Source organism: Idiotropiscis lumnitzeri, chromosome 20, assembly GCF_059441095.1.
Source record: "Idiotropiscis lumnitzeri isolate Australia: NSW breed Sydney's pygmy pipehorse chromosome 20, RoL_Ilum_1.0, whole genome shotgun sequence".
Classification (NCBI taxonomy): Eukaryota; Metazoa; Chordata; class Actinopteri; order Syngnathiformes; family Syngnathidae; genus Idiotropiscis; species Idiotropiscis lumnitzeri.
Window position 1 is genome coordinate 8,851,770 of NC_142410.1, and position 25,789 is coordinate 8,877,558.

The 25,789-nt window shown below is 43.9% G+C and overlaps 1 protein-coding gene across 1 annotated transcript in view; it reads right to left on the reverse strand.

Annotated features, from left to right (window-relative positions):
• sdk2b (sidekick cell adhesion molecule 2b) overlaps window positions 1-25,789 on the reverse strand; it is a 224,859-nt gene that overhangs the window by 21,829 nt on the left and 177,241 nt on the right. The window contains exons 10-22 of the mRNA XM_088283938.1: window positions 23,041-23,200; window positions 15,394-15,500; window positions 14,435-14,582; window positions 6,478-6,611; window positions 5,859-5,970; window positions 5,591-5,781; window positions 4,291-4,374; window positions 3,776-3,970; window positions 3,121-3,237; window positions 1,871-2,038; window positions 1,696-1,798; window positions 644-820; window positions 139-275 (exon numbers count right to left, since the gene is read on the reverse strand). Coding sequence (XP_088140064.1) covers window positions 139-275; window positions 644-820; window positions 1,696-1,798; window positions 1,871-2,038; window positions 3,121-3,237; window positions 3,776-3,970; window positions 4,291-4,374; window positions 5,591-5,781; window positions 5,859-5,970; window positions 6,478-6,611; window positions 14,435-14,582; window positions 15,394-15,500; window positions 23,041-23,200 — 1,833 coding nt within the window. The remainder of the gene's footprint in view (window positions 1-138; window positions 276-643; window positions 821-1,695; window positions 1,799-1,870; window positions 2,039-3,120; window positions 3,238-3,775; window positions 3,971-4,290; window positions 4,375-5,590; window positions 5,782-5,858; window positions 5,971-6,477; window positions 6,612-14,434; window positions 14,583-15,393; window positions 15,501-23,040; window positions 23,201-25,789) is intronic.

The following is a 25,789-nucleotide window of genomic DNA, read 5'->3' on the forward strand; positions in this document are numbered from 1 at the left end:
AAAATAAAGTTCATCTTTGGACAACGAACTGAGAACTTCTCTTGTAAGCGCTCCTACGAGACTGGAGGCTTGTTGTTTCGAATTCAAGTGGTTTCGCTTCAGCTTCCTTCGGCGCAAAACAGGGCAAGGGTGACCTACTGTTCTCCGACACCTCCAGGATGTAGCGCATGAGCGGGCTGTTGCCGTCGAAGGCCTTGGCCCAAGTTAGGTCAATGGCGCGCCGCACCGACCCGCTCAGCACAGCCGTGGGGTTCTCGGGCGCGTGAGGCAGCTGCCTGCAGGGAACAACACGGACAACAATTACAGACTGACATCTTAAAGAGGAACAAAAGAGCCGAAATACGAATAATGGCATTTTCTCTCTCTCTCTCCCTCCCTCCCTCCCTCTCTCTCTCTCTCTCTCCCTCCCTCTCTCTCCCTCCCTCTCTCTCTCTCTCCCTCCCTCCCTCTCCCTCCCTCCCTGCCTCCCTCCCTCTCTCTCTCTCTCCCTCTCTCTCTCCCTCTCCCTCCCTCCCTCTCTCTCCCTCTCTCTCTCTCTCTCTCTCTCTCTCTCTCTCTCCCTCTCTCTCTCTCTCTCCCTCTACCTCTCTCTCTACCCCTTCCTCCCTCCCTCCCTCTCCCTCTACCTCTCCCGTTGGTTCACCTGACGCGGAGGTGGGCGCTACGGGAATCGTTGCCGCCAACCGAAGTGACACGACAGGTGTAAGTTCCGATGTCGCCCGACCACGTCTGCGAGATGTGCAGGGTGCCATCGGCGTCCTGCTGCACGCGGGGGATGCCGTGCACATTGATGGCCACGCCCTCTTTCTCCCACACGTGCCTGTGAGAAGCATACGAGAGCACATGACGGGGCTATTTCATAAGAAGCAAAACGTTGCCGGGGAGTTGTGCTGCTCGTGGTGTTTTATAAGTAGCATATCGCATTTTTGTTACAGTCTGCTTGCATTGGGGACAAGTGGGTAGTAGTTAAGATAATTTCTAGGCAAGATAATAATAATCATCTTTTATTCATTATTAAAATATTATTGTAGTGTAGTAATTTTTGGGGCATTTCAGTGATATTTTATTATATATTATTTTTGGGAAATATTGCAATATTATTATTGATTTTATTTTTGTTATTACTAATTATGACCTCACAGTTTATTTTTATTCATTTATTTTTTTCATATTTCAAAATGCTATTGTTTTATGACATCATTCATGTAGGCAGTTTGTTGTTTGACACCGTTTTAAAAATGCGGATATACTACAAGGGAATTTATGTTTATATATTATAAGAAATATTCCGACACCATTCATTCTAACCAATCAGGGTATTTTTATTAACTTACTATTTAATGACATCATGGATGTACACTATCGCAGATTTGTGATTCAGACGATTTGGACAATACCGCAACACAAAAAGTCGGCAGCAATTTCTATTTGGAAAATATATACTTTGTATAAAGACGGATTCTATTTGACGGCTTTATTATTGCATATTGCTGCCATTACAGAGAACATCCTTGGAATGATAATTAGTTTGCATAGCGCAATGCAGAGAAGAAGTATCAGCAAACACCACGGGTCTTAAGTTTGTCCACTTTTATTCAGCGCTGAACTGAGGAGTTACTTTATTCCGGAGGGCTTTATACCATCCAACCCAGAAGGTCACCCGCTGAATGAAGCTGTTTGAATGCGTCGGCTTACCTGACATTCACGCTGGGATCATGCGTGACACCGCAGGTCAGTGCGGCCTTGGTGCCTTTGATGATGCTCTGGTCCTGCGGGGGCGTCGTGATCCGGGTTCGAGCTGAGGCGGCGGCGGCGGAGAGATGACAGAATGTTCCGGAACAACGAGAAGCAATAACGCTCTTCCACTTACCCCAGACCACGAGGTCGGCGGACGCCTCGTCGATGCCACGGGAGTTGCTGGCCATGCAGGTGTACGTGCCCGCGTCGGAGATGTGAGAGGGCGAGATGAGCAGGCTGCCGGACTCCAGCAGGGTGAAGCGGGGCAGCTGCACCGAACCGCTCGCCAGGACACGCTCGCCTGAAGGGTATGAAGCAATCAAGAGTGTCAGGAGCTTGTCAACGACAACATGCGCACTTTTTAAGCGATCGCAAAATAGATTTCAGTCCCGAGGCGTCGGCTGTCTAAACAGGCTGCCTTAGACTCGTTTTTGGGGAAACACAAAAACGGCTGAAAGTGCTTTGAGGCAACTCCAGAGCATCATTGTCTTATCTCATGATAGATTCCACTAATTCAGGCCCGACTAGTTGGCTGCCTAAACCGGCTGACAGAGATGATATCGTAGCAATTTTTGCTGCAAATAAAACAAAAATATATAAAACCTATAAAGGAGATGCTTTGTCGGTGCTTTGAGCAAGGGCTTCATTGCCTGACCTCGTAATGGAAAAATTCAGGCCCGACGAGCTGGCTGCCACAGAACACAAAGTTGGTCAGTAAAAACAGATACAAAGTTTCCTGTAAATTGCTTTGAAGCAATTTGAGGGCATCCTCATTTCATTTCATCGCAATTGCTAACACAGACCCGTCTAGCTGACTGCCTCAAAAGGCTTCCGCAGAACCAAATTCATAGTTCGGGACTATTCGTCATGAATGCAACAACATAGACGTTTAATATGTAATTTGAGGTCGAGACATAATTGCGTCATTTCAAAACAGAATTCAGACCCGACTTGTCGGCTGCCTCAACAGTCTGACAAAGAACAAAATCAACTAAGCTAGAGAACGTAAAGCTGACGGTCACATTTTCGAAAAAAAAAAAAAAAAAAAAAAAAAAGAGATCACAGTATCATACAAAGCAGGCCCGACAAGTTGGCTGCCTTAACAGACTGCTTTGGTGAAACGTAACACTTGAGCGGAACAGGAGCTCCAAGTGGATCACGAGGAGAAACCGGGACAATGTTTTCTCTCATTGTGATGCAAAACAAGAAAAGCCCGGCGCCAGATAAACCTCAGGATCCAAGCCGGCTTTAGCCAGTAAGCCGCCACAAACTAGCCTCCCGTGTGTAATAGATAACATATGTTATAATCCCTAGGTGTGTAGGTTGGGGTGTGTGGGTGTGTAGGTGGGGGTGCGTGTGCGTGTGTGTGTGTGCAGTGCAAACCTTTTTGCCAGGTGATAGCTGGTCTCGGAGCGCCGGAAGTCTCGCAGTGCAGTATGACGGACATCCCGTCAATCACGGTGCTGTCCGAGGGTCCGGCTGTGATGTTGGGAGCGATACCTGTGACGGGCGCGCACACACACACGCACACGCACGCACACACGCAAAGAAGAAGTAAAACACGGCAGCAAGTAAAAGGGCGCGCAAGTAATCCCACGCGGTGCACTGGAAGCCAAAGCCTCTTGATTTTGAGTCTGCATCTCGAGTGCCGTTCATTATTTTGCCGAAACGTCCTTCACCTCCACGCCGCAGCAAACACACAAAAAAAAAAAAACGTATGTATAGAAATAATGGCGGGAATGTGGACGGACGATATCAGCGAGTAGAAATACCAAATAAATAGATGAAGTGAAAAGCGGATTGGAAAATTATGTCCTTTCGTGGGAGTACAGAATTCCATCTTATCACCGTTAAAAGAAATGCAGCAGTTTTTCAAAAAATTATTAGAAAATATAAATGATACATAATTGCTTGATTAATTGAATTGAGTGCGTTTGAAAAATTAACGCCAAAGATTTCAAAGCAAAGTGTTTGTGACGATTGACGGACCCGAAACGATCTCAGCGGGAAACCCGTCCCGGTTTCCCGGCGTACTCACTGGTGACGGCAAGGTACGTGTTGGTCTGGACCTCGCCCGCCGCGTTCCTGGCGAAGCACTGGAACATGCCGGTGTCGTCGGGCAGGAGGCCGTTGACCTGCAGGCTGCCGCCCGTCAGCACCCGGTACCGCGGCGTTTTCACCGGGTCGATGGGCGTGGCGTCCTTGTACCACACGACGTCCGGCTGGGGCACACCTGAACGTTGCGGGAGCGCACATAAATCATCTATCGCACAAAAATGACGACACGCCTCACATGCAGACAAATTTGTGTTCAATTCTGGCAACAAAAGTGAGAACACCCCAAAGTGAAAATGTCAGAATCACTTTTTTGGGGGAGAAGCTCACCATTTCAACAGATTTATATGAAATAATTCATAAATTAATAATGAATTGCACAATCAAAAATGCCGAGTTGAATATTTTTCATCCCTCTGACGCAACCCGTTTAGTCGCAAATCTTCACATGGCGCCCGAATTTTGCAACCCTCTTAATGGAGTGAAAATCGCGTTCACCTCGCGCTTGACAGGGAATGTCCACCACCTTCTCCATCTCAGCCGTGATGTGCTTCTCCGGCTCTTTGATGAACTGCGGCGGCTCTGGGAGAAGACGGGAAGAATGGAAGAAACGCCACCATGATGTAATCCAAAATCCCGCCACAGCAATCCACAAAGTTTCAAACGAGAACTGACAGATTTAATTGGAAGGGCAAGAAAAAAATAAATAAAAACGGACTCGGCCCAGAGGGGTTCGGAAAAAAACAAAAAAATAAGAGAACGTTAAAGTTGGACGGAGAGACGTTTGGTATTCCGCCTCAGTTTTCGGCCGTAACCTTCAAACGGGCAGCAGGGGAGGCGGCATTCAAAGGAAAAAAAAAAAAAAAGTTAAGCGCACCTTGCTCTTTGAATGCCATCGCAACCTTGACGCCATCAAAGTGTTCAAAAGCGACTCGGGCATTCAAATGCTTTCGCCAGGGGCAGCCGGCTTAATGGCGGCTTCACAGGCGACATCTTTTGTCAGTATTTTGGACTGGCTACAGAACCGTGACACTGATTAGCAGCGGGGGGGGACGCTTCTCTGAAAAATGGCATTGGGTAGCAAAAAAAATAAAAAATAAAAATAATAAAATGAAATATAAAAGTCTGGCAGGTCAAGCTTTTGGGGTTGGCGCTTCGACAAAAGGACAATCATCACCAACAGGTAGAAGAATTTTCATCAGAAACGTACAGATTCTTAAAAATAAAACAAAAAAAAAAAATCGCTGTTGCCTTTGATTGCGTTGATTAAAAATTCTTTCGGTCTGATGCTATGGAGATTCACTCCACAGATTTCACCTTGAGAATATTCTTAAAAAATCAATCGTGATCTTGCCTTGATATCGTTTTTAATACGATACGATTCTTCTTACGATATGAGTCAAGCCTTCGGATTTGAAAATGTGTAGCGGAAAGCACGACCTCCAAAGAGGTTCAACCTTCTACTTAACCGTGATGAGCGATGATCTCCTATACAGTAGACAATTCCCGAAGGAGACGAATCGTTCGTCATCTTTTTCCACTTCCAGCCCATGGCACTCCGCAAGGGTCAATTCGAGGTGACCACACTTTTTATGTTAGCTGAATTAGTTGTGGGGTTTTTTTTGTTATCGGACAACATCCAAAAATAACTTGCGCAATTATGCGACTAAGCTAACCAAATGTTTTAAAAACTTCAATCTTCAATTTCAGCTTCCTTTAGCCGGACGATATTCCCAAACCAATCCAGAACAAGAAGTCATTCATTGCTCATCACGATTTAAAAAGGGGCGTGGCTCACCCAGCACATGCAGGAATGCCCCGGCGCTGACCGACGGTACACTACTGCTGCGAAGCACGGCCTCGCACTCGTAGTAGCCGGTGTCGGCCACCAGGGGGCTGAGGATGGTCAGTCGACGGTTGAAGTCGCTGAGGCCGCTGCTTACGACGGCGCCGTTCTTCCGCCAGCTGATGCTCAGCTTGATGAGAGGCCTGTGAAGTGACGGGCAGAAATGATCGACTTTTTTGCCACTCACGCCATTCCTGAGTTCATTTTTCAGCGTGTTGACCTGGCGTTGGCCACACACTCCATGGTGACTTCCGACGTTCCCGTGACGACGCTGGTGTTCCGTGGCGGGATGATGATGGTGGGTGCGATGGGGTCCGCCGGGCCGCCGACATCTACAGACAAACGCATGCTGGCATCTACGTTTGGATCTTTGTGAGCGACGATTCCTGTGCGTTGTTTCCGCACTGTGTACACTTTGGTGAGCATGAAATAATTTTTGCATACACTACCATTTTAGCAATTGGGATGGCAGGAGAAATTATTCAAGTATCAAGTCCGTTCTGACTAAACTGGGGAGTCCCATCACTTGCAAAGAATTCAAAGGGAGAGAAAAAAAAAAAAAAAAAAAGAAGCGAGAATTGCGCCCAATAATCCCGCCTGCAGCCTCCTGACATGAGTTTGCTTCTGGGAAGTGGCAAATTGTCAGCTCTGCTCCGGGAGCCAGCATTCCTGTCGGGAGAGTTTGAGACTTGGCAGCCATTTCAAACCGGCCTTCCTTCCGACTGCCTCACGGGTAAGAAGCGAAACCCGAGCTGTCGCACTTTTAGGGCACAATGGGCTGACTGCTGTGTGTGTACATGTATGTGTGTGTGTGTGTGTGTGTGTGTGTGGCCACTCACTCTCCACCGAGAGCGTGATGGGTTGGCTGGTTTTGTTCTCGCCATTCTTATCGTTGACCGCCTGGACGTAGTAGCGGCCGGCGTCTGGCGCCACCGTGGACAAGATGACCAGCGTGTTGTCAAGTGTGATGGCTCTAAAAAAAGCAGAACACAAAGAAAAGAAAAAAAAATTGCTAACCAACATTTCAGCCAACAGGGTGCAAATAGAATTTTGGGATTCATGACAAGGCGGGGCTGCCACACACAATGACGTAAAATGCAAACGGTTTGCAAGTCAGTGTCCGCCAAGTGTTCAAATTTGGTAGCAAGCTGGCAAATTTTCGACGATAAATTCGTCTTTGAAGGTCACCTGGGAATCGCTAAAAGCACAAGAAATTTAAATTTCTCATGCAATGGTCACACAAAATGACAATTTTAGCGTAACCCGGCAGTGGCTAACACTGGGTAGCGATTAGACAAAATCTCAAGGGCCAGTTTGTCTTGGATGGACTTAGGCCCCGCCCACATGCATACACAGAAAAGCTAAAATGACTCGGCAGTTCTTTGTCTCATATAAAGTACGTGGTTCAAATTTAGTAGCGGTCAGACAAAATCTCAAGGACAAGAAATTGCCCAAATCGACCCCAAAATGGCATCGTGTGTGTTGTTCAGAATAGACAAAATTCATACGGGAAGAATTGAAAAAAAATTTATAAAACAAAATTCCAGGGCGCACGTCCAAGTCAATTTTATGCCTACAAACACTGCCTGGAATAAATTTCAGGCGTTAAAAAGCAAAAAAAAAAAGAATCAGATGATCCGCCTGATTCAAGCTAAATTCCATTTGATGTTTTCATCCATCGGCCGGAGAGTGCATTAAACATTTGAGCGCCATAATTACACTCTTCAAGCCACATTAGCCATATTGATCACGAGCGCGTAAACAATGTGTCAGTGCGGACCGAGCAAGGCGTAAATATTGACATTCTCGTCCTCCTCCTCGCAGAAGTGTTATGAAACATGATCGCGCGGCACAGAAGGTAATTGGTCATCAATGGCCGGCTTTTCCGGACTTCCCGTAAATGGACACTTTCTGGCAGAAGAAGCCCGATGAGCTAAGTGGGATCCGTCATGAAATCAATCGGCTTTTTAATCGGAAATTCTTCAGTAGTTCCTGAAAAAAAAAAAAAAATTGCAAATGAAAAGACTGTCGAAAAACAATAAAGCCAAAGCCGATATTATGAGGGGTCCACTTCCGACTGGTCCATTTTTCGCCCGTCAGGGTTCCTCACTGAACATTCGAAAACAATACCTAAAAAAAAAAGCTCAGTGGAAAATTGCAAATGACGAGAGTGCAAACAAACAAAATGGTTTGTTGACTTTAATGCAGCGGTGCCCAAAGAAATCGTCACAAAACATGACGGATTGCCGCAATTATCACCGCTTGTCGCACACCGGTGTGAAAAGCAAGCGGAGATTTTCCAGCGAATAGCTAATAATAGCTTCCATAGGAAAAAAAAAAATATGAAAAGGTAAATTTGTGAATTGTGAGCTGCAAAAGGGCCATTTCGGACACAAGGTAACTCAATGTGCTTCACAAAGCTTAGTAAGAACGTTTTTGCCTGTCTCGGAACGTCAGTCTGAACCATCGTAAACCAAATCACACTTTTTTAAAGAGAATTTGGGCCACCAGTTAAGAATCACTGACCGCTCATCTGGGGACTTTCCTAAAAGTGGCTCCGGATGCGGTCTCGGCGGCTCCCGCTTATGATCCACTGTAAATATTTAATGTCGGCTCGCGAGTGCGGTGGCGGCAACGACATACCGGACATGTCTATGAATTATTGATTTCTTCAGGGATGCGAGGAGAAAGGAACTGTCCATAGTGAGTCCCAGGTGACTCTCGAGGACCTCTGCAAAACGGGGCGACTCAATTTGGGACTTGACTTCTTTACCTGGCAGTTAAGGACCGCGGGAGATTGCATCCAGACGGAACCGTGTGATGGGACAGGTTTCACGAGAGACCACTTAGTAGTCCTACTGGGGGACGTCTTTGATATACTGTCGCTACCGCTGACATGAATTCAAGCATTCTCCGAAAGATTTAAGGTTGCTGTTGTGCTGGGGGCTATCCTGGCTGGCTTTGGGCGAGAGGCAGGGTATACACAGAACTGGTCGCCATGCTGCAAATAGATGACTATCCAAAGAAGAGTTCTTCAATTGTACCTACACGAGCAAAGAACCACTCCCTTAGTCTGACACTAAAGGTACATCAGAAGACTTCAATTTTTCCCATCATGCTCACCACTCGTCGTGATAGTTTTTCTGTCCCGGTTTTGTTGGAACGCAACGATTGTCGTGTCGCGTTCCTAAAAGACAGATGAGATCGGACCAGGAAACGACTGATCTAAAAGAACTGAGATGAGCACCTGACACGAAACGGAGCCCCGTGACTCCAGTAAAACTCTAAAACTTCTTTCGGACTTCAGTTTTTCATCTGAGACGAAAAATTATTATATATTATATTTTTATAATTTGCTGAAGCAGAATTTGGTTTTTGTGTATTTTAGAAAGACACTTTTCAAGTCACTGAGAACAATTGTGTGCTTGTGAGGACGTGGAGGCTCATATTTATTTGTGAGTCAGTCAATTTATACTGTGAATGCATTCTGTACATCTAATGATGCTTTGACGTCCGTCAATCCAGTTCCGATCGAACCCAACTCAACCTTAAGAGTGTGCGACTGACAATGATGGAGAACACAAGTCTTTAACTAACTAAAACTTTGTGAAGCTGATTACATGTGACCATGTTAATGCTTTGTTACTCGGTCCGCCGTGCCAAAGCGAGTCTCTCCAGCGGAATGCCGCTCCTTCAGGGCAGGAATGATGACGTAAACGAAATGGTTTGGAGTAGTGAGAAGAAGAAAAGCCGTTGAAAACGAAGGTCGGTGACCAAACGCAGACAACGTATCTAATTTAAAATATTTGCAGGCAGAACTTTGCTCTCTTGAATGCCACATCTGTACGACGCAAGCCTCCATGACTGCAGGGGGCAGCAGTGGTTCCGGATGTAATTACCTTCAATTACAATGCAATTCACTCAACGTGCACTTATCAAACGATAGCTTATGCTACGGTATGATTAACTTTAATTATATTACAAATCACTCCAATTACAGGATGGTTAAAAAAAAAACCACCTTGTGCAATAAGCCAGTTTACCAAATCTCAAAACAAAGACACTCCAATTACAATATGACGCGAGTCCAATTATGAAACCGACCAATCCAATTATGACTCCATACTACATTCTAATTATGACTCACTCCCATCATGATATGGTGTGATTAATTCCAATCATGATATGACTCACTTCAGCTATGTTTCTTGGAACAGGACAATTACTATGATTCGCTCTCGCAACAATATATTACGATTAATTCCCGTTCTTACGTGAATCACGTCAGTTACAAAATGTTACTTGGAGCAGGACAACCTTAAGCAGGGTGCCACGTGCACTTTCACCAAGACTCAAGTCGATCGACTATTCACTCCATTTGCAACGCGATATGATTTGCTCTCGCAACAATATATTACGATAAATTCCCATTCTTACGTGAATCACGTCAATTACAAAATGTTACTTGGAACAGGACACTTTAAACTAACGCGATTAGCTACACGCCGCTTCACCAAGTGTCAATAAAATGCTACGTTACGACAATAAAATAATGTTTCCCTCCATTTAGAACGTGATTTGATTCCATCCAATTATGATGCAATTCACTCCAATTCCCAGTTTTGATTCAATCAAATTTCAAGTCACTTCACTACTAATACGATTCATTCCAACCAAGAAGCCACGCGATACGTTCTAATTTTGAGGCTAATAAGCTACAAATTGTGACTCGGAAATTTTTTTTTTAAAATTGCTTATCGTCACATCACAGCTTTCTTCTCTTCTGAATCACTTTTTATTCTATCAGCTGCATCGCTGAGAACCTCCGCGGGGTGGATGCGGTCGCAGCAGGAATACGTTTAATAAGGATTAGAAAGGAATACCCGGGGCCGGCGCTGCAATTATCCCACTAACTTTTAAAACGCGTCGTTGAATTCAAAATAACGCAGGTGCCGTCCACAATTCAGACGCGCAGACGACTTAAAGCGACGGAACATGTGATGCGGCGCATAGTGTCATAGAACAAACTTTTTCATTCACACGTCAACATTTTGACCTGGCGGGTTTATTCGCCGCATGATTTTCGTCTTCATCCGAACCGAGATTGCTTTCGGTACGAGCGCAAAAAAAAAAAAAAAAAAAAAAAGAAGAGGGTACATTGATGCACAGATCAAAGTTCGTCTAGGTTTTTTCACAAACGGCATTCATTCACCCGCCTCCTCCTTTCCATTTCACCGCAACAGAGCATTTTCATCGCAGCTCTGCCGAGTACTTTGGACTTTTTCTTCCTTTCTTTCTTGCGGCAGAGCTGTGCTGTCATGCGGACGCGCGAGCCCACTTGAACCCCCTGATCGACCGGCCCTCGCTCACAGCCGCGGGGAGGTCGGCGGCTGACCGCTGCCATTTGTTGGCTGGTAATGGAGGCATGAGGATGGAGGAGTGAGGTTACAACCCTTACAGCTGACAGGAAAGGAAATTTAAAAAAATATATATACGGAAAAATATGCACACTGAAGACAATAAAAACGCTACAGAAGTGTCCCTTCCTCTGCACAAACATTTGTCGTCATGGTGCTCTGATTGGAGTCGATCGTATGCGCTGAAAATTGGAGTGAATTATATTGGATTGGAATTGGAACGAATTGTATCGAGCTGTAATTGGATTGGATCTGATTGTGTTGAAATTGGAATTCATGTTCTAAATCATTTGGAACGAATCGCATTTTATTACGTCCCAATTTTAAAGAATCGCAAAAATTGTTACCATTGAATCCTATTACGTCATAATTGGAATCGCATCGTATCTACGGGACGTAGAATTGGAGTTAATCGAACCCGTAGAAGGTTTGGAGTGAATCAGGCCACATTTCATTTGGAATGACCAACAGAAATTGCACCGCAGATCTGAATCCTATCGTATCGTTCCTATTCATCAAATTGGAACGAATCACATAAACGCATCACTAATTGAAGGGAACCACATGATTGGAGTGACTCGTCTCACATTGGCGGATGTTCGGAGGAAGGGTCCAGGCTGCAGCAGATTAGTCAAAAGGTCCCGTTTGGTCTTGGCAGTTAATTTTTGCGAGGAACTCGGCAAAAAAAAAAAAAAAAAAAAATCCATGCCTGGCTGTTGATCGGTCAGTTATGTACTTCCTTTTCCCGCAAAAGCCCAACAAACACGCTCGCTGAAGGAGCGTCTTATTATACAGTACATTAAGTCGCTCCCAAATTACACAACAAATCAGGCAGAGTGAATGCAAAGGACTCGGCCAAAGTCGCCGAGCTCAAAGAAGAGCGATGGGGATTACTGGCAAATGCCTTATTTTCCCGTCTCGCGTCGTGCGGTACATCAAAACAAAGACGGCCAGGCCGGCTCGAAGCCCTTCCCTTGACCTCGTTTGTCGAGCGCCGCGACCGTCAATCAAGTCAGTGAGGTATTACTTGAACAACCGCGGCGGGAGAGGATGAGCGCGGCAGAGTCGTGCGGTTACACCGAAACAGTGAGAGGAAGCGGACACGAACCTGCGGGCAATTTGCGCACAAATGAGTTCACCAGATCCCGTCCGTGGCCTCGGTGGGGGGGGGTTGATTTGTGGGTTCACCTGTTTGCAGGTTTTTTTTTTCTTTTTTACTGAAAAACCTCAGTGTTATTTTGGTTCACATTTGTTAATTAGCGTTAACATGATTAGCATGTGCATACGAGATTTAGCAAGAGTGCGTGAAAAACGAGGAGGACGCGGTATTAAAAAAAACAACAACAAAAAAAGGTTAATGGAAAGACAACAGGCTGGGTGCCAGCCGCGATATTTTTCAGCTGCTACGATGGAACGAAAGGAACGAAGGAAACCTTCTACCATGTCGGGATTTATATAAATCTATTTTTTCTCGTACCTTTGGTCTAGAACGGAGGTGTGATGAAGAGCGGCCAGGCGGACCCCCGGGCAGTCTGAAAATTAAAGTTATGACACCTGAGGAGGGAAAAAAGGTGGCGGGTGGAATGTGCCATTAAAAGAGGAAAGTCGGCTCGATTTTATTATAGGTAACATATTTATTTTAATCTTGACAGATTTTTAGATTACAGTTGGCTGTTTGTATCTAGGATTCATATTCTAAAAATAAAAACTGTTTTCTAATGCAATTTAAAATATCAATATGAATTTATTATATTTAAATATTGCATTATAAATATTTTTTTATTTGTATTTGCATTCACAGATGTATTTAAAAATTTATATTTTAGGAGTGGATAAAAATGACAATTTATTTTTTTTGTGATCACATAAAAAAACATTCCATATCGCCACTATTTTCACTATTGTTATTTTATTTAATTTTTTTTAATAATTATTTTCTTATATCCATGATCTGCATTTTAGGGTTGAGACATCATCAATGCGGATCCGATAACGATATTTCACAATCGCGATAATGCATTATTTCACCCATTTGCCAAAAAGCAACCCAGGCTTTTTTTTTTCGTTTTTTTCCCCCCCCCCAAGAGTCGTGACATCTTCAAAGCATTAGCATCTCCGAGCGTCTTTAAAAGGTTCTGGGCCTCATTGTCATTCCTACCCGACCAATCATTACTCAAGATGCGGATGAGGATGATGAGGAAGAAGGGCCGATAAGGAGGATTCGCTTCAACCCGGGGCAAGGTCATCTCCCACTCCCGACAAATGCAGATGTGATGAGGAGATTGCGTGGAGGGGGGATTTGAGGGGGGGGGGGGGGGCGCCCTTTAACGGCCCTGACACTCACACACACACACACTTCAACAGATAACATGAAATTAATTAATATTTTAATAAGTCATTCATTTTGTTTGAATGAAACAAAACAATTAAAAAAAAAAAAAAAAAAAAAAAAAAACGCTGTAAATAAAAATTTAAATGCCCATCCGGATTATAAATTTGTCACAATAAAAAAATGCAAAAATAACACAAATATAATATGAACACGATACTTGTAACTCCAAGTATGATGCAGAGAACTGCAAACTACGAGTACAATTGATTGTTTTTATCCGGCACTCCGGTACTCTTGTTGTCCCTTCCCGTTTGAAGGGAGCAGAATGGGAAAAATAATCCCATCAGAGGGCATCCTGGGAACTGACCAGCGGGCTCTGCCGAAGAAACACCAACCTCTAAATTGGAGGCCAAAATGAAGACAGACAAGGAGGTGGCAGGGACCAAAAAAAAAAAAAAACACAATCTGAGATGAAAGTAGCTGGCTTTCAAAACCCAAGATGAGGAACAAAGAGGGCAATTCCATTTCTCCTGGAGCCAAAGAGGCTCTTTTTCTTTGCTCTTGTGGTGTGGCGGAAACCGAATGCGGGCAAAAAAAATAAATAAAAAAAATGAACAAAACAAAAGTAAAAACCGGGATGTGAGAGGCCAAACGTTCACGGGATCAGACAGGAGTTCGGCACAAAAGATGAAAGTGAAATTAACGAGTGAGGTTTAAAAAAAAAAAAAAAAAAAAAAAAACATCTAACAAGCGGTGGAGATTGGTGACCTTTTCCAAACAGTTTTGTACGCCGTATTACTGTGACGGAACACGCCAACATCATTGTGCAGGGTGGGGGAAAAAAAAACAAAAAACGAACCTTTGGATTTAATAACTGCTCAAAATTAACCGCCCCGTCGGCAGCAATCACTTCAATCAAACCTTTCCCGCCCTTCCTAGAACCTGATTCGAAACCCAACTTGAAAACCCGAACCCGAGCAAACGCAAACATCGAGCACAACAAGTGAGCATTCTCGTACGAGCAAGAGGGGAAGACGATTGGCTCACATGCGACTGCTGGGCGGGATCTTGCGTCCGTCCCGGTACCACGTGACCTGCGGCTGCGGGAAGCTACGGATGCGAGGCGCCGGGATGACGGCGCCCTCTCCCTGCGAAACCGACTGGTCGCGCTCGCCCTCCTCGAAGCTGCCCATGACTGTGAGGGGAAATCAGACAAAGACACACACAAAAAAAAAAGAAAGAAAAAGAAAGGTCAGTCATCGTAGGACTGGCGTTCGCGCCGCTCGGCTTTGATGGATGGCGCCGTGCTGTTGCCATGGTTACCGCTCCTCCGCGATGCCGGATGGAGGTGCGATCATGTCGGACCGTCATCGCTCTCCATCGCACATCAATTGAGCGTTATCTGTCAAAGTTGCAGTGCTTCGTATTCCACACGGTGGCTTTAAACACGAAACCGGAATTTAGATCAGTAGTTCTAAATTGTTGTCACCCTGGGACCCGCATCTTTCGAAAGTGGCAAATTTGACACCCCTTTTTATAGATGTAACAATAAATCACTTTTATCGTATAAAAATTAGCCTCTGAAAACAGATTTTTTTTTTTTTTCCAATCCCATACTGTACCCCTTCCCACAAGCGTAATGAAGACGGGTTCCGGTGGTGCATTCAGGGAAGCTGGGAAAACGGTGTTGCGTTCTGTTACAGCTCACTAACGAGACCCGTGGAGCTAAATTCACAGGTTTGTTTCCGCCAGGGGGAGAGACGACAGATGTTGCCGGGGGGCGGGATTACACAATGACACCGACAACAAAAACAATCACAGTCGAGTAAAAATCGGAATGGTCATAATAATAACGAGTGGAACAGCTGTCCAGCAGGTCCATCCTTCAGCGACATCTGTCCACCTGCTTGCTCCTTAATGCACTGCCACACAAACACTGCGTGTGCACGTGTGTGTGTGCGTGTACAGACACACACACACACAGAAAATCACGGTCAGATACTTACAAGCCACCTGCACTTCGGTGCGACGCTGCAGCAGCGCTCCCACGCGATTCCGCACAATGCAGCGGTAGAAGCCGGCATGGGAGCGGTCCAATGACGGGATCTGGTACCTGGCACAAGCACATAAACGTGCACACGTTAAAAAAATAAATAAATAAATCACACGACGTTACTCAGATTGGATTGGCTGGAGTGGATTGGCAGATATTTTGCATTTTATGCCAAATCGGTGAAAATTTGCCGGTCACATCGCTTGATCGTCTACAAAATCCCGATTGTGTGAAGCCTATGAAACGCACAATTTAGTTATTATAATTTTATTATTTATGTGAGTATATTTATTTTTTTGCGTTATCTGGTGTGCGGCAAAACTAACTCATGTGTAGCAACAACCCAAAAAAAAATATAGTGAGTTGGCATCTTTTTGCAAAGACTTTAAAATTAGTTAGGCCAGTGCTTCTCAAATAGAGAGGCGGGGCCTCCCTGGGGGGGGGGGGGGGGGCGATGCTGAGGGTCTGAATTGTTTTACACCACACTTTTACAAAGTCTGATCTAATTTGAGCCCGTTGGAAACATGAGTGTGTATTGTAAATATGTGTATGCACATGCGTGCTCAAAAGCATACAAAAACATGCGCACACACACACACACACACACTTAAGACCATCTAATGGATGTGCAAGGGCGCAAAGGACAGCAGAGCTTAGCTGCTGCAGTTTACTCCATTGATAATGATTCTCTGGAGGGTACCACATTACACTGAGGATCCACCTCACCCCCCCCCCTCCTCCCCACACACACTCTCACACACACACACACACGCCTCGTGTCTTCCTTCTTAAACACAAACACAGAAAACACGCGCCTATTTTAAAATGTCATTTCTCCAAATACGCTACCGCCGTTGACCTTGACCACGCATGCAGTGACACATCCACCCTCTCATGCGCATTAACGCCGCTAATCAATGACGTCTTTGGCTTTCTTACAAGTTTAATACAGCCAAATGCGCCACCGCCGGGAGAGGAGCTCAGCCGCGTAGAGGTTGCAGAATTTCTCTCATTTAAGCCGTTAATTGGAGGGAGGCAAGCGTCAAAACCTTGTAAATTGTTAATGGAGTGTGGTTCGAGTCGGGTAAAAGTAGGCAAGTATGGAGGTCACGCAAACAGTCCGCAGCCGAATTATCACAGAGTCTTCGTACGCGTTTTAATTGGGAGGCAGTCGTGTGCAACGCGTTTTGTTGAGAGAAAAAGATAAAAAACTAAAGTTGTTGTCGGAGGTGAAAAAGTTGCCACCGCACACTGTGCTCTCCAACTTCCCACCTTCGAGCGTGGTGAGGATGATGGCGGGGCGTCGTGAGCGATGAAGACGCTGGCGCAAATGTGATGGTTTTGCATTCGAAGGAGCAATTAAAAGTCACCCGACAGGCAAGACGGTTTGTGTACCAGCTGGGGCACACGTAAAAGACAAAAATATTGAGACGCGTTCCAATTACAGAAATCAGAACGGCGCGGGAAGTCGTCCATTTGAAGGAAAACTTTTGTCCGTTTGCAGCGGAGCCAGTTTTATGTAGCAACATGAAATTTCTCGTGCAATATTATATGGTGTAGACCCGAAAAAAAAAAAAAAAAAAATCAACAATTTGACAAGACAGAAGAAGTCGGCCATTTTGTTTTGTAGTGTCCATTTTACAATGATGTTTAGCTATGAAAAAGCAAAGAACTGAAAAAATTGAAATAAAATGTGAAACGTACACGAAAACTCTAAAAACCTCAAGATCGAATCCAGCAAACCCCTTCACGCCTGTTTCACTTAGAAAAGCTCACTTTTGAGCATTCCTAAGAGTCGGTCATAGACTAGCTTGTTTGTTGCAATTGCTAACAAACACGTATCAGACAAATGGGCAACATTCAGTTTGCGTTTCGTATTTGGGCGGAGCATTTTGAAATTAGATTTAAAAAAAACAAAAATTAATTAATTAATTAATAAATAAATAAATGCAGCTCTAAAAGCCAGTTTAGCTTAGAAACAAGAGCATTCCTCGTCATGTCAATCATGAGGAAACCCGCATGCCTGAAAACAAACAAAAAGCCGCCCTGCATTTCAGGACAATTTGGGCTACAAACAAACCGCAAGTCGACGGCCGTTTATCCAACGCGCCGCCTCATCAAGCGACTCCAATTTAACCTCGCCAAAGCCGAGCTTCGGGGTGACTTCGGAAGCTCTCGCTCGCTTCCACCCTAATGAATACAATTAACCTTTGGTGAGCGGCGGCAGGTGGCGCGATCGGCGGGAGGGACGCTGGGAGGCGGGACGGGAAAGATGGAGGGGAAGGGCAGGTGATGGGGTCCACTCGGCGGGAGGCGACGGCGTCAGACAGAGATTGATCGATGTTCCGGCGCTCGGCACACTCCGCCACATCCTCGCTAATTAGTCGCCGCTCAGGAGCTGTGATGAGAAGGATGTGTGAAGGAGGACAGAGGTGTGGAAGCGATGAAAAGATGACGGATGGGACGAGGGGAGTCGACGATTTCGGGAGTGCTGCTCAAGAGACGGCGGTGACTCGACAGGACGTGTGTTGTGAGGACAGACCAGAAACACGTTGCGAGTGTTCAGATTGGAAGGAGAAGCAGCATGTTCCTAATTATGCAAGGTTATTTTGGAGCAGCCTGTCACAAGAAAACAATTTGCTAACAGGAGGCCACTCAATCGGCGTTTGTCAAAAGATCCGATTGAACATCATGTATTGGTGAAGCAGCATGTGGCACATTGGTCGCTATTTTTTGAGCGTCATAAAATATTTTTATGTTTGTGGTCAACAAGGGATAATATTTTTTTGTAAGAATCTCCTATCAATGATATTCACCAAAAAAATAAATAAAAAAATCGCAACGTCTTGATCACAAATATCAATAAATGTTCATTGCAATTAAACCGATTTTGACACAGTCAAGACAAGTCAAATCTATTGAGCAATTTACAAAAATTGCCCACATCGTGATTTTCATGCTGCTAAGTTGAGCATGTTTGTGAATTTGGTCGATGCGTGACGGGGGGGGCGAAGAAACTCTCACGAGTTGCTGACACAAAGTCGACTCGAGTTTAGACTTGTGAAAAAGCATGTCTAAGTCGTGGCGCAATTTTCAAGCCGTTGCAAAATGTGACATTTCAGTCAACATAAATTGAATCAACTCATGAATGTTTCATTGCATTTAAAAAAAAAAACAAAAAAAAAAAACATGGTCGCTGGCGACCTCTCTAAATGTGAAAGAAAAGCAAAAGTATCTGACTTGAAAAAAAGTCGATTTTTTTTTTTTCTTCTTTCCAGTGCAGTTGATTGTGTTGTTATTGTGGCTTGTTAAGTGAGATGAGCGCCGGCCTCGCTATGAGCAGGGCAAGGAGCCGCCAGCAGCATCCAATTAGTAGCGCGAAAAACTCGCCCTATGCTCACACGTTCGTGTGCTCGAATCGCTTCGTGGCGTCTACTGGGTGACGCGGGTGGTCTCGCGAGGGCGTTGGGGGGGGGGGGTCTTGGACCGGCCGGCATCTCTTTGGCCGGGCGACCTTAATAGATTGCCTTCAGTAACGCAGAGCTTCCCATTTGCCAAGTGCCTCAGCCACAACGATGCTTTATCACAAGGCTCGCTCTTTACTTCGGCTTTTCGCGGGCTCCGATTGCGTTCTTTCTCATCACGATGAAAAAAAGAGATTTTTGTCCGTCATATGGCGTTACGCTCCAGGCCATCTCCTTCTTCTCGCCGGGTAATTGAATATTTATAGATATGGCTTTAATTTGCTCGGACCAGCCATGAAATTAGAACATCTGCAAAATATTCGCAACGGGCGTCAGGTGAGTTTGCGTGCGAGGCGACGCAGAGTTTGATTTATTCGCCGCGGATCAATCAAACGGCAAGCGACGGCTGCGACGCTCTATTACGAGCGCGGTCAAAGTGTCAGTCGCATTGTCACTCTTGTTCCAACTCGATTGGCAGGGAGGAAGCCGGGGGGTGTGGGGGTGGTCTTTCGTAGCGATTGTAATGCCGGCGAAAAGTAATTTACACGTTTCAGAACGTAGACGGCGGTGGCGGGAAAAGACGTCGTTTCGATAAAAAAATAAAATGAAATAAAAATAATAATAATAATCACATCTTCAATGTCACACCATTTAATTTTCCCGCCGCGTTGAATAGATTCGGCGACATTCCGCCACCTTAACGTGCTCATTGTGCCACAGGTGTTCGGATGATAATGAGAAGGAGCATGTGGCTCGTCTCCGAGAGTGATTTTTCTTTTGTACGTCACGTTCCGAGTAGCAATTTGTGATCTCAAAGTAAATCATGTTTTAGCAAAAGCGAGACCGAACGCTGCTGTCGCCTAAAGAACTCGTGTACTGAATTCTATGCGAGGCTCCATCGGCTTCATCGCTCAGGGTTACTGGCGGCTTTAGTTCCAAGTTGACCGTTGTATATTTGTGATGTGTGCTTTTCAAACGTCGGGACTCACCCAATGCCCCTTCACGGATATCGTAATAAATCGTTACAATAAATAAATAAAAAAATACAAATATTTGAATATGGTGCCAGGTCACCGGTAATATAATCTAAACCTAGCATACGATGCTTCTTGGTGTTTATCAGAGAAAATAAATAAATAAAAATGATGACAGAAAAAAACCTTCTCCTGGTCCTATTGATCAGATGATTGACTAGGACACAAGGTCACGTCACATGCAGTCGGTATTTAAAGCAGCACTCAGCACTCGTGGACCACGGCGGCATTCAAATAAACATTAAAAAAAATATATTAAAAAAAAAAAAAAAAATTAATAAATAATATAATTTCCATTGCTCTTCAACCCTGATTTAAAAAGGCCACCGTTGCATGAATTTGGAACGGGGCAGTTTGAAATATGGATCAAAGCAAATGCTGTCAGCAAAGAAGGTGCCGAAAAAAATAAAATATTAAATAAAAAAAAAAGGAAAAAGTTCAATCAGCCAACTTTCATCTGCTGCATAACAAGCGCACGACCGACAATGCTGACTGATAGATCACGCTCGTTCCTTGTTGCGATTCCTGACTACTGATGTGAGCGCTCGCTGGCTGAAACTTTAGGCGTCTAATTCATAAAAATTGTTACCACACCTGAGAAACACCAACTAAATAGTGACATCGAGGCTAATTCCTTGTTCAACTTGCTCCACACATCTGAGCATTGCTCGTAAATATCGAGAATAAAACTTTGGATTGACCTCGGCATTGAATTTTACGATACATATAAAAAAGTTCTGCGATTATGATGAAAATCCATTTAATTAAGTTTACAGATGCATCTTACTTGTGAACAACGAACATCGGCCAATCCTCTCGCGGGCCGGATTAAACTCGTTTGCGGACCCGATCCGGCCCGCGGGCCTTATGTTTGACACCACCGATCCAATTCACACCAAATGGTGCAATAGCAGTATACAAGAGCCTCTCGCAAAATCAAAGGCGGCTCTTCGCCAACGCAACCGCTGACAGTTACTTGGAAGGCACCGCGCAAAACGCCACATGCTGCTTCACCGTTATGTTATTCATCCGTTTCTCCTTCCGGACTTGCGGCTGTGTGACTCATCCTCACAAGACAGTGCGGTGACTGTGTTGTGCGCTCGCCCTCTCGAGTACACTCTGACCACTTCTTCTCACACTCGCGTGTCACTCTGCTCTTATCAGCCTCTGGAGATCTGCAAGACATCATCAACTCGCCAAGGCTGGCATCCCCCCTCCCCCCTCCCCCCTCCCCCTCCCCCTCCTCGCATATATTGTATGATCAGCACAGCGTGTGTGTGTGCTGCACAAACACACAAACATGCATCGTACACACACACGGTGAGATAAGGCGGTGTTGGCTGCAGGATAGCAATCTTCCAGTTAGCGTTAAAGACGCTTTATCTGCCAACCCCGACCACGTCGCACACAAACGCATGCACTGAAAAGGCACACACACACACACACATTTAGCATGCCGCCTGAGAGAACGATGGAGGTCTCGGGAGGGCAAAGCAGAGGAGGAAAGGGGGAACACGGGCAACAGCCGAGGCAACAATAGCTCTTATCGTGGTGTGTGTAATATTCGGAACATCCTGTCATGAGCAGATTCATCGCCTCTTTAAGCTTCAGCTTCATTGCGATATATTAGAGTGCAAAAAAAAATATTCAACGCAAGCTGAATGAGGTTATCTTGTGTGAAATGTAACCGTGATGCATCACAGTGCACGGATGTCATAACATGTCCATATGCTCAAATGACAGACGTAGCTCGCTAACTTTTTTTTTTTTTTTTTTTTTTTTTTTTTGGTGGGTCTACTCACAAAAGACAAGCCCACCAAATTTTATTTTGCCAAGTCAAAATGGGAACTGAATTTTCATGGCCTAATATGTTCCGTCACATTTTGGTGCGTTCATCCCATTTTACAACGACCGACTCGGGTTTCTCATCTGCTCCATGATTGCCCCGGATAATTATTATTATTATTTTTTTTTTTTTTAAATTGGCCCGGCATCCGGGGTAATCACGGCTTGTCACATGTGCCTTCCCACTGCTTTCGCTCATGTCCAGGTTTTTTTATTTTTTTTTTCCTGAGCTTTCAAAGCCCCAATCACCTCCATCCCCCCCCCCCCTCAAAAAAAAAAATGCCGCGTAGCTGGCATCAAGCAATGAATAAAGTCCAACCTACTTTTTAACTTCCACCACTCGCAAATTGAAAACGATTGTGGCATTAACAGTAAAACAAATTAAGCAACTTCTGTCGAAAAACCTCATGAGGTGAAGTGTAAAAATGGTGTCGAATCATCAAAACATAATTTTTTTATTTTCGGGATGGAAACATTACACCCTAATTACATCCTTTTATTGCGAAGTGACCATGAACAAGAGAATGTTTCTCAGACTTATTCACTCATTCCCAACAGTTTTTTTCCTTTTTTTTTTTTCAAGAGATATATTTATGTATATATATTCATTCATTCAATTTCAAATGAAAATTAGTTTACGACTTGGAAATGTTTGTTAAATACCTTTACCTGTTGCATAATTTCAACTGGTGGTCCTTACATAATAAATAGAGAACAAATATGACATATTATAAAACCAGCCAATGAAAGCCCCTTATCTGTGTTTGTTGTTTGGGGAAATAGCTCTCTCTGGCCTGACGGACCCCAGAGGGTGCAGAAACATGACGATTTACGAAATATATTGAGGGGAAGCATATGAAGTCACCCCCATACTCGCAATGCATTCAAACGCCATTTAAAAAAAAAAAAAAAAAAAGCGCTAAACTCATTATCCAATGCAGGTCACTACATTGTGTCAAGCGGGTAATTCCGAACACAGCCTGAGACTCCGTTAAATGTGCATATTTCAACTCGGTATGGACACCGAGCAATGACGATAAGTGACCTTCGAAGCACCCCTGCAAATGTCGTTAAAATAACCACTTGAAAAACAAAACGGCAGCGCTCCCCGTGTCTTTTCAGCGCTGGTTTCTGAAGTCTTTTCTACTCGGGAAAGACACGTCAGACTAATTTTATAATGCAAAGTGAAAGTAGCCTTCACTCATGCAGCCCTGGCCTTTTTTCCGAAAGAACCGCTAACCTATCGTAATCGCTCACCTGTACTCCAGCGAGAAGCGGGTCAACTCGGTGCTGTTGTGGATCCACTTGAACTCCAGAGGCCAGCTGCCCTCGGCCATGCAGGTCAGCACCAGACGATTGCGCTCCAAGTGCAGCTGACTCCGCACCGGCTCCGTTTTGAAGTACGGGGGCACATCGTCTGCGATGAAAAAAAGGAGGACAGAGTAAGTCAAAAACTGCCCAAAAAAATTCAATAAAATGATAGCAACACACGACGACAACTACTTGTAATACAGAGTGATCAGAGCATTAATAAAAAACACTTTCTTAAAGAGCTTAAAGCAAACACGGTGATGCAGCATTTAGGTGTTATGCCGCACACGAATAAGATGCATGAGTAAAGTCAAGCATTTTCACTCTTCCCTCTACGTAGCAACTTTTTTTTTTATTTAACTTACTTTTTAATTACTTATTAACGTGTTTGCCTTAAAAATATTATTAAGATATTGATGTAGAAGATGCCCATTTACATAAAACATAAGCAGTTGTTTTGCTTTTTTTTTTCCTTAAAAAAAATAAAAATTAAAAAATTTAAAAAAAAATCAAAGCAGGTAGACGAGACAGATGGACAAAATTGAAATGCGAGATTTGGTGCGCAGCTTGTCGTGAAAGTTCAATGATTCACTCTGAAACAAGGAAAAAAAATATTAGCGCCCGCCACCTGCCAACCATTTAGGTTTGAAGGTGACCTTTGAGGGCAATTTAGGGGTTGCGCTTGAACCACCTTCAGTGGCGACATCATGAAATCGTCAAGCAGACAATAATTGCGTTTGTTGAAATCTCAGCTCCTCAAAAACGGACGTGCCGTCGTGTAAACACGCTCCAGATGGGAAGCGTGACGTGAAATTGTCCCGACTGGATCCAGCTGATCCCCAAGAAAAGTCGTCTTGTTTGCGTTGGGTCCACTTTGCCGTGGAGAGGAAGGGATGAGGCACGAAATATGCTGCACAGTGTCCAAGATCGGCACGGGAGCAACACACTTCTTTTTTTTTCCCACATCTCAATCAAGGAGACGCCCGCACTGTCAAGCTCCCCGGAGATGCTCATATCTCAGCGTTGATGAACGACTCACACGCCGCTGAGAGCTCACTTGATGATCATTGTAAATATAGAAGCCATTAATTGGATGGCTGCATGATATAATTATCAAATTGACTGATAATCAAGCGGCGAAATTAAACTGTCAGGATGATCTATTGTGCTTATATTTTGCTCCGGCACTTTGGTGTGACAAGCTCGGAGGAGGGTGGTGTAGGAGGGGGAGGGGCGGGGATACCCGATAGAAGCCGAGACGGCGCGTCGTAATCGCGTTGGGGGGAAAAAAAGAAAAAAAAAAAAAAGAACAGTAAAAGAGAATACAAGCGAGCGAGAGCAATCATTTACATCTTTTTTTACTCCAATTTAAAATCAATGTGTCAAAGTGAGAAGTGTATTTATTAACGTCGCAGCGTGGCGAGGCTCGGCTCCGTGTTATGGCTTATTATTGTGATGATATACAGTCAACAATACAAAGGAGCTCACATAATAGACCTTATACAGCATAAACACTATTTTTTTTTCCCGCACTGAATAATTCATCATGCAGTGAATGCTTGTTTGTGTTTGCATGGTTTTCCTTAGTTTAATGCGTCTCAATAAAAAAGTAGTAAAAAAAAAATATGCATGAATTAAATACGTCAATTATGTTATTTTTATATATATATATATATATATATATATATATATACCATTTTCTATTTTTTTAAAATATTTATGTATTTTTAGATTTAAATCAGCTTTTGAATGAAAATTGTTATTTAAAAAAAATATGCTTAAGGGTCAATGAATCATGCTTTTCTTGAGTGCCCAATAAATATAAAAAGAATAATTATATTAATAATTTTAATTTCTATTATTAGCTATATATATATATATATATATATATATAAATATATAAATTATATATATATAAATCACATTTACATTTGACATTTTTAAAAAAAATAAAAATTAAATAAAAATTAATTAAATTAATTTTGAAACGTTATTAATTAAATTTAATAAGGTTTTAATTAAAAATTAATCTATTGTTGTAGTTTTTAAATATAGTTTCAAGCATTGTATTTCATCCTAATTTTGCATTTAAGTTGATTTACACTTTTTTTTCTGCCACATTTAAAATTATGAGGATAAATTAAAAAAAAATATATGTCCAGTTTGCAAACATTTCTGTCATTTGCGTCGGTAAAATTCTTAAGTTGCAAACAGCTTTATCACATATGCAAATTTGACACTAAGGAATAATACCCTCCAGGATAAACACAGAGGCAGTGAAGGCATATCTTGCCCTTCAAGAGTGCATGACACATCTCAATAAGTCAACAATAAATATTCATAACCACCATGCATATTCACTGGACGCCACTTCACTTCAGGTCTGACTGGCAAGTGGATACATATTTATAAAGATCCGGGAAAAGGAGGGGGTCGGATTGGGTGCACAAAAGCGAGCGCCGGGACGCGAGGGGAGGCGTCACCCTCCAACAGACGCCCGCCAGGCTGCGAGGAAGTCGAGAGGCCAACGACATCATTGATCACTGATGAGTATCTGCACTGGTCACGCTCATTAGGAAGTCCATTACAAGTGATGCACTGGAAGGAAAACGACTGAAGAGCAGCGGAGTGTCGTGACGTGTGTGGATGCATACGATATATTACAATGGATGGCATTTACCTGGATTGTGACCAA